General features: G+C 37.0%; 1 protein-coding gene across 4 annotated transcripts in view; it reads right to left on the bottom strand.

Moving 5' to 3' along the window:
- Lrfn5 (leucine rich repeat and fibronectin type III domain containing 5) overlaps positions 1-9,969 on the bottom strand; it is a 310,572-nt gene that overhangs the window by 9,006 nt on the left and 291,597 nt on the right. For 2 of the 4 annotated variants that reach the window (XM_021179091.2, XM_029484832.1), the window contains exons 3-4: positions 6,971-8,375; positions 2,557-4,354 (exon numbers count right to left, since the gene is read on the bottom strand). In XM_021179091.2, coding sequence (XP_021034750.1) covers positions 3,499-4,354; positions 6,971-8,355 — 2,241 coding nt within the window. In that variant the 5' untranslated portion in view covers positions 8,356-8,375 and the 3' untranslated portion in view covers positions 2,557-3,498. Of the gene's footprint in view, positions 1-2,556; positions 4,355-6,497; positions 6,631-6,970; positions 8,376-9,969 lie in introns of those variants that run through there. The other 2 variants (XR_003838430.1, XM_021179092.2) reach the window with 2 other exon arrangements.

Genomic DNA, 9,969 nt, shown 5'->3' with positions numbered 1-9,969 from the left:
CGGCCATCACTGGAAAGAGAGGCCCATTGGACTTGCCAACTTTATATGCCCCAGTACAGGGGAATGCCAGGGCCAAGGGGTGGGGGTGGGTGGGTGGGGACCTGGGGGGGGAGTGTATTGGGGACTTTTTGGATAGCATTGGAAATGTAATAGAGGAAATTACCTAATCAAAATTATATTCTAAAACTTTATCAAACTATATCTTAGAAGTAGGTAAAATCAGTTGGTTTAGTGCATCAGCTAGTGAGACATGTTTGAGTCCTTTAATTTTGGGGAACATTCTAAAGGAAATAACCTAGACATTGTCCTGGTTACTGATTGCCACATCTGATTTACACAGTTTTATAGAACAGATATATATTAATAAAGATGGAGGTCCCAAATATAATAGTCATTAAAACAAACTGTTCTTTCCTAGAATACTGAGAAAACTTTGAAGATTTTTTTGTCTTCTTCGAAGGCTGTATTTATGACATGACATTAATTATTGTATAGAATTTCTAAATCAAAGAACAATTATCCAAAATGAACCAAAGCATTTTAGTGAGGGATACATAATATTTTATATAAACATTCAGAGTAAGAAATTTTTAAATCTACTTCAGTAACAAAGACTCCATGTTTTTTGCTTATAACAAGCTGATAATGTTCTAGGGCTAAAATGAAAGTGAAATAATGAAGAAAGGGAAATAGAAATCATATACCAATTCTTCCTATAGTAAAAAAAAAAAAGAAAACAAAGAAGACCACATATATATGGCAGGTTAGGTTAGAACTATACTATAGGGTAATGAAAAACAAGGAGAGCATGGAATCTCTGATTGCTGTAGAAACGTACTTAACTTCTGGACCACAATCATCATGATGTTAATTAGTCAGAACCCTGCATATTTGTAATAATAATACCTCTATCCCTAGAGCTACTCATGCATTCATTTATCCATTTACACATTCAATCAACTAGGCATTTATTCTGTATCAGACATTATAATAACTAACATTACATTTCTCCATAAACAAAACTGCAACGATATGATGGCGTCTTGTACACATGAACATCAGATGTCTTTGTTGATATGATAGCTTTTTGTTGATCTCTTCAAATATAAATTTCCAAAATTTAAAACAGGCACAAAGTTCCAAGCATGAAAGGCCTTATGAAAATACTAAAAACATTAATTATTTTTAATAACTTTAGTCAATTTTCAAATAGTAAAACATCAAGGATTTTCAAATGCCTATGAGAAATGAAATATTATCAATCTATACTTCAAATGATGCATGAGCAGGGTGATCATTTGTAACACTGGAGTTTCTCAGTAGTTTCCAGCCGGCATGTGGAGTTGCCTACTCTCTTTGATCTCCAGGTCTTCTTGTCCTCCATAGGCATCTCTTTGTGAAGACCTGAAAACTTTGCCCATTCAACAGTGTAGTAAGAAGTTAGTAAATCTCAGAATGGAAAGATTAAAATGCTGCTGCCATTTTGTACTTTCTTAGAAATAATTTGATCAGTGAGAATTCAAAATTAGTTTGAATTAGGCATTGTTACCATAGCAGTGAGGAGAGTCACTCGACCTTGAGAGTTGCTATGCTTTTATGAACTACGACCACACAGGTGACCATACGTGTCCTCAAGGAGCTGTCTATAGGGACAGTGGACACTTAGCCTTTGCTCAGTGAAAAGGAAATACTCATAAAGGAAGCAAGAAAGGGATGGGAGTTAGAAAGCACAAAGGAGCCTGCTCTGCAAGCTCTGAAACAGTTATAAAGGCTGACATTAAACTCATACCCAAATCATTTCAATCTGACCTCTCATTCAATAATAGCTAGAGGAGGCACTTGATAAAACGGACCTCTGCCAAATTTAAATTGACTTAATTTGAGGCAGCCGTGGTGGTGCAAATCTGTAATCCCAGCACTTGGGCAGTGGAAACGTGCATAAGTCGACCTTGATTGGTGGTTTAGACCCTGGGAGCTCTGGTTGGTTGATATTGTTGTTCTTCCTATGGGGTTGCAAACACTTTCAGCACGATAACATTTGAAATTTAAATAAATAAAATATCCAATAAAAAATATAAGTGAACCTTGAAGGTAATCTTAAACTAAAAGTGGGGTTGAGGTCAACTTGGGAATCCTGTGTGCTGAGTTGACCCTCCCAGTAAAATGAAAGTAAAATTAGAAAGAAAAAAAAAATAGAACCATATGTATCATTTAATAACCCCATATAGGAATGTATCTATGAATCATGACTCCAATGAATCTCCAAGAATGTTTTTATCAAGGAAACATACAACTAATTTTACATACTTCATAAAAATATTGCATCCCTGCCATAATACATATGACTATGTTTACCACAGTCTTTTGGGGTTTTTTTTGTTTGTTTTTTTTGTTTTTGTTTTTGTTTTTTTAATTTACTTAAAAAGACAAGCATTCAACAGCACATATATAGCAAATAAGAGAAAAAAGTCACTCTGATTAATGAGCAATGTGTTAACTGGACGAGTCCTCCTTTAGAAGTTTTTATTTTCTTGGTGATAAAAGCAAACACCTGTTTGAAGAATCAGGCTTGCATTTTTACCTGATTCTTTACCTTTTATTACAAAATAAAACACATTCATTCAACAGTTGTTCTCAGAGTAATTGTGGTCACCTTTATATTTCTATGGATTAGCATATATGATAAATGTAAAATAAATTTCCTTTTATATTATCTTCCACTGAAGAATCTGAATTATGGGGGAAAAAGGTAGCTTTGCCCAATTTTGGCACCTGAACCAAGACTTTTCCTTAGAAGGTTACTTACTGTAGCCTTCTTGGCAATGCTTAATTTGAATAATAAATTGAAATATTACATTGTTCCTTACAACATAATTGTCACTGAAAATAATATAGTGCCTTCAATTGAAAATTTTCAACTATTCATTAACAGATTTCTGTTTAAATTACAAAAATCTAATTTTTATGTGATAGGGTTTTACCTAAGAAAACTGTTACATGTTTTGTGTAGATGGGGGTGTGAGACTAGGATGATGGTCAGAGGACAATTTGTGGAAGTTCGTTCTTCTCTTTCCACTATTGGTTTCCATTCACTAAGTGGTCAGGATTGGCGGGCTTGGTGCCTTTACAGGCTGAGAAATCTCTTGGCCCTGTGAGTACCACTTTGTAAAAATATGATTTGCTGTATATCAGAGGGCTTGTATATTAGCCTTAGGGAAGGAGAAGGCACTCTTGTGGTCTCTTGCTCTCCCAACTTTGCCGTTTTATTCATGTAACCTTCATGCATGTATATGAAGGTACTACACTCTTATCTCTTAGAAGGTTTCTAAAAACCTAAGTGGAAGTATCAGACACAAGAGAAGAGTTTCAAATTTCAATTTCCTCTGTGAATTATCACTGTGCTTTTTCGAAAGAGAAAATAGATTACACAAAGGATTCTTATACACACTACACATTTAAAACAGTTCCTTTTCCATAGCAAACATCTGAAATACAGTGCTAAGTCCACATTGCATTCATAGACATGCTTCTCTTAAGAGACAGCTGGGAATTACCATAGTGAAAAGAGTCCTTTAAACCTCCACTGAGGGAGGCCCTGTGCTTGGCTCTAGCTCCCTCCGCAGGCACAGTGAGAAACTTACTTGGCTTGGTATGTGCTCTTTGAGATGTGGGCCCCTCTGTAACAGAATCAGGAGGGCAGCTAGCTAACTGCAAGGCAGTTGAGTTGTTTCTGTTAGTGTTTTGGGACTCAACATTTGTGACAGCTTCACTCTGCGGCTCAGCACTTGGCTTCGTGCCAGTCTTTCTTTTCTGCTTTTGAGACACAGGCGCACTTGAAGTCCAGGTAGGAGGCAAAGCAGAGGTAGTGGTAGAAGAGTCCTGACTCGAACATGTTTCTGAAGACTGAATTGCATTGTCACTGGCAACTTTACAGCACTGGGCATTCTCTTCATGGCCCATGGCTTGTTTGGACATGGACTGGGGCAGCGTGACACTGCAGCCTTGCATCTGAGCCCCATTAGTCTGAGAATAAACGTTGCTAACCTTCGTGACCTTGTGTTGCCCATTATTGTTACAAACCTTATACCGGATCATTAGTATGATGATGAAAACCAACACGGATGCAACAATGATTCCACCAATGATAATAATCATGGTGCCACCCAAAAACTGGGACTGCATAAAGTGGCAACGGACATAATCCTGTTCCGTAGTAAACTGGATGCAACCCACGACTCTTGTGGCAGTGAGGGAAGTGATGCCATCGTCATATATGGCCAAGACACACAAGTCATACATAGTTCCAGATGCCAGATTATTGACCAGAAATGTTTTGCTCGTAGGAGGTATCATTCTGAGGGACAATGGAATAGGTGTTAGTATTAGCAACAAAACAACACATATATACGCAAAGTCATTATGGCTTTAGGTCTGTCTCCTTCAATCCTCACTAAGATAAGCACATTTACAGCAGATATGAAACATGGAGATGTGAACTGATCTTATATTTACCCAGTTGGAAAAGCCGAAAGCTCATTGTTACAGTTCGCATTATATTAATGGTGCCTGCACCAGGCCGTGACAAGCTTACTAATTACAAAGCTTGGCAAAGCAGAACTCCTAATAAAAAGCCATTGCTAAAAAATCATTTATGACAAATTGCTTTCGAAAGGTGTGACTATGACATTATCTGACTACTAAACAAATCCATTTAGCACTTACAACACCTCTATGGCTGAAAGGCAATTTGAAGGGAGAGAAAACACTGACAATCACATTAGCAACCAGAATGGAACTGTGATTCGGAGCATTTGCTTTCCAAATCAGTAGTAAGTTGCTATGGAATGGAACCTGCCGAGGCCATCTTTACGAACTTCTACTGTTACCAGGATGAACAGATTTTATTTACAGACATCGTGATTTCTTCTGCCTTAGTTTCCAGTTTGTCTTAATGAGTGCGACGTGCATGTGTGAGCAATAACCAGGACACAAAACATTTGGTAAGAGTATGAATTCACTGAGCCAACTTATTGCCAACTTTTTTCTAAGATGTTACCAAGTACAATTTAAAGTATTATTATTTTGGAAATAAAGAGTGAAACTAAAATTTTTCCTGAAAATGAATTATAAATATTTCAAACCATGGTAAAAACTAAAATGGGACACAACACACACACAGTGTGCTCTGAATGCACTAGAAAATTTACAAGAGCATGTATTCATAACGAAAATCAACACTGCCAATAAGTCAGTGTATTGTAAATGTTGGCTATCAATGTATAAACTTTATAAAATGCAATGGAATGGATATTGATGTTTTGAAGATAACATTCACTCTGGTCAGGAATTCATCAAGGTTCTCAGCACCACAAAGAATTTTTTTCTTTGGGATTTTGCCGGTAAAATGTGGCTTATCACAGAGTTAACACTTATAATGTATGGGCAATACAGGAAAGTGGGGTGAGGTCAGCATTTCTCATTGAACAGCAGTTGAATATCATCTGTGGAGAGTGTGGAGAGCCTGTGAAACAGCAGTAAACTACATTCTGCTAATACTCATATGTCACAGTGTGCCACCACATCCATTTACTGATGAGAGGGATATTAGAAACCACTTAGCCTAATTGTTCTCATTTTAAAGATGAGGAAATTAAAACTCAATCAGGTAGAACCTGGTCCAGGATTGATTACATAGCTAGCTATGATACTTTTTTTTTTTTTTTAAGATTTATTTTATTTATTATATGTAAGTACACTGTAGCTGTCTTCAGACACTCCAGAAGAGGGCGCCAGATCTCGTTGCGGATGGTTGTGAGCCACCATGTGGTTGCTGGGATTTGAACTCTGGACCTTCGGAAGAGCAGTCGGGTGCTCTTACCCACTGAGCCATCTCACCAGCCCGCTATGATACTTTTTAAGAAAAATAATTCCCACTAGTCTACATTTATTTTAAGAAATTAATCTCTTTTCCATACATGAATGCAACACAAATTATTTTCAAGGATTTAGCTTCTGTATATAAGAACTAAACTTACCCAAAAGTTTATAGGTTTTCAAAACTGACACTTTAGATCATTTCCTAGGGGTCATAATAATATGTCATGTGTAAAATTATATGGAATAAAAATTGTGAATTTCCAACTGAAAATTGGACAAGATGTGACTATAAATCAATGAGGCTGAACTTTAGAAAAACATACCAGAAACTCATTAGCAGATGCAAGTTCTCCATCACTGTCCTGTCCCAGTAGTTGCATACATAACTCCAGTGATACTTTTACTGCTCAAATATGATGTTCAGCCTCTTTGGAAGTATCTTAAGAACCCATGCACATAAACCAGCATACGCACACATAACTCAACCACTCAAAGCATCAGTCTCAATACTTTATGGTTACATCCTATTTATCACCCAAAAGTGGCAATACCCATTTGGTCACCCACCTTATTCACAAGACTTGACTCCAAAAGGCTTTATTTCCAAAATTGAAACTCACCCTCAAAGACGAAGATTTGCCACCACTGAGGATATTCAAAATAGTATGCCGAAGGTTCTAAAGATAACTCCAAAACTGCTTTGAGCAATGTCTGCATCTTTGGGGTAATGGGATAGCCTCCCAACGTGACTTCCTTGAAGGAAAGAACACTCATGTGGATGTGTAAATTCTGGTATGTTTTTGAAATTTTAAAGTATATCTGTCTTGTATGATAGTCACATCCCTCATATGAGGTAAAAAAAATAGGCACAGTATTAAATATAAATGTGTACCACTTGAAACAATGCCATTCAAACTTCTTCCCCACATATACTTATCACTTCATATATGACATTATCCCCTATAAGGCTGGATTGCTACATTTACAGCACAGCATCGCAGTTTCAATTTAGAAACAATACAAAGTCATAGTGATTTACAAACCCTGCACTGTATTGGTCAGCAAAGATCCATTATGGTTGCATTTGTCTTACCTGTAAACAAGGGTGTCATCATAAGTACCATTGTACTGGATTTGAAACATACGGATTCCAGGAATATTTCTTTGAAAATTAAATTTTAGTAGTGCTGTTGACGAAGTTGCCTCTGCCACCACGATTTTATCTTGACTCATTTTTGTATCACCATTACTACTGCTAGCATTCGAGCCCGACTTAGTGGATGTGGAGATATCCGAAGAACCAGGATCAGGCTCGTGGATATGATTGGTGCTGTTTAGTAGGTGAGGGAGTTTAATTATGTGAAGATCCACGGTTTGTGTTGCTTCCCCTGCTGGATTGGAAGCAATACAGGTAAAAGCTCCTGTATCTTTTACAGTTGTTATAAGGATGTCAAGTGTCCCGTTATCATACACCAGAGATCTTGTTGCATTTGAAATCAGCTTCCCTTCAGGGGAAATCCAATGAATGGCAGGTTCAGGGTCTCCTCTAGCTTTACACCTCAGGGTTGCCCTTTGACCCTCCAAGACTCTCATCTCATGTGTATGACGAGTGATGAGCGGAGGCTCACACAAAAACTCTTCCTCAGGAATTGACCAAAAATAACGACCAGTTAAAAGTGCAGGAGAAGCACACGTCTCAAGGTCATCTTCTCTTGACAATCGCCTCAGCCACAGCAACTCACAATTGCAATGCAAGGGGTTTCCACCAAAACTCAATGCAAAAGTCGATGGGCTTATGATTCCTGAGGTGGCCAGCACCTGTGCTCGCTGAAACAGAGGGTCAGGAGGCAGCTTTTGCAGTTTATTTGATGTTACATCTAGCCGAGTCATCTTGTGCAAGTGGGAGAAAGTACCCTTAGGAATGTTGTCAATCATATTGTGATCCAAACTAAGGGTGTGCAAGCTCACCATCTTCTCTACAGCATCCCAGGGGATCGTTTCTAGATTATTATAGGACAGGTCCAGCTCCTCAAGGGCAAAAACATCATCGAAGGCTGTGGAAGAAATTAAAGTCAGCTGATTGTTGTTCAATATCAAATGGTGGAGATTGGAAAGCCCACTGAACATATCATTTGTAATTTTAGTCAATCTGTTGCTATTCAAATGCAGTGCTCTCAAATTTCGTAGATCAGCAAAAGCATGGGGTGTAATAAAACTTATTGTATTCCTGGATAGAGTCAGGTCCACCAAGCTGGTCATATTGGCAAAATCTTTCCTTTTGATATTTGTAACAAAATTGTCTGCCAGCCGTAGCTCCACAGTTCTTCTGTCAATGTTTGGTGGAACAAATAGAAGCCCTTTCTTGGCACAAAGGGTTGCAAGATTTGGAGACAAAATCTGACAGACACAACGCTTTGGACAGATCTGAGCTCGCACAGCTATGCCAATGAGAAACAGGTAAAAAAGGAATTTTTCCATTGTAGATCAGGATTAAGAGCCTGAAAAAAAGATATAAAGGAGAGTTTAAAATTCAATAATTGTATATTTCATATCTGCACTAGAATATTTTATATAAATAGGATCACAGAAACAGTAGTATTGGTTAATATATCAAATGAGTATTAAAATTCTTTGTCTAGTATCTGTGGTAGACACCAAGGAAGAATAATATAACTAGACAGGATGTAATATTAATTGAAAGAAATTAAAAAAGGATTACTATCATTCTGTATATTAAGAACCATTCTAAAATATGACCAAGGTACCTCAAGCAACTTAAATACACACACACACACACACACACACACACACACACACACACAGAGAGAGAGAGAGAGAGAGAGAGAGAGAGAGAGAGAGAGAGATTTGTGCCTGAGATTATAGAGTTAAGATTTCAGAAAAGAAACAGAAATCTGATTTAAGACAACTCTTTTCACCCAGTGAGTCCCAGAGATTGTGAGCATATTTACTCACTCACTCACCAGCTACAGAAGCAGGAGTGGAATGTTAGTTGTTGGAATAGTTTATAACTAATAGTTGAAGGAGACGTTGTTAAATCCTCACATTCTGGCTCCAAAAGCTGTATCTTAGTCTCAAATGTCTATATACATATACAAAGTCTTACACAACAAGAGAGAATATGCTGTAGTACATCACCCAACTTTATTTGAAAATGAATACAATGTAACTTTTTTCTAGAAACATTACATATTTTTGAGAAAATATTATGCCATAATATTGACTTGTTTCACATATTACTAAATGTAGATATAATGAATAACAATTAGGATTCTCAAATGGTAGGGTTTTGCTTTTGTGATGATTGCTAGTATTGAACTAGACCTTCAGTGGGGGAACAAAATGTGCAATTAAAAAAAGAAAACACAGTTTTCAGGTACTCCAAGTTATTTTGCATGATGCTGATAAGTGGAGTAGTAAATATAAAAAGTGAGGTGTGATCTCTCTAGGAGACGTTATCCAAAACATCAACAGGAAGAAAATAATGCAGGTGGTTCATGAGTAGGGGGGTGGAGGAACATAGTTAAATAATGAACTAATTGGTACTCAATGTACATCAGAGGCAGATATCTAGTATCTTGTGAGGTGGATTATAAGGAGGTTGCCAGAAAAGTAAATAAAATACTAGTGATATGTGGAACAATACCAAGAACACAAGCGCAAATATAATTGAAGTTCAGAAAATGATAGGAAGGCAAAGGCGCACGTATAGAAATACAGGGAAGCCATTTTCTAAATGCAATTTTTAAAACATATCTGTCTGAGCTTAAAATAAAGAAACCACAATCTTGCTGTAATAATCAGAGGGAAAAAAAGAAAAAAAAAAACCTTAAAAGCCTTCCTAGAAATGAAAACCATTATGTAATGTGAGGCAAACACATGATAATACTAACCTACTCACTGAGCCATCTACATGAAAGAGAGATGGGGGATTATGAAAGTTTCTTCAATGGCTCTAAGCAAAAGGGAAACATTTTAAATTGGACATAGTAATAATTTAATAAAACATAACTATAAAGAAAATCATCACAGAAACAAAGAAATTTTTCATCAACAGACAAAAAGCTGTAAGAC

This window comes from Mus caroli, chromosome 12 (genome assembly GCF_900094665.2).
Source record: "Mus caroli chromosome 12, CAROLI_EIJ_v1.1, whole genome shotgun sequence".
NCBI classification, from domain to species: domain Eukaryota; kingdom Metazoa; phylum Chordata; class Mammalia; order Rodentia; family Muridae; genus Mus; species Mus caroli.
This window is presented reverse-complemented; position numbering and strand designations above follow the sequence as displayed.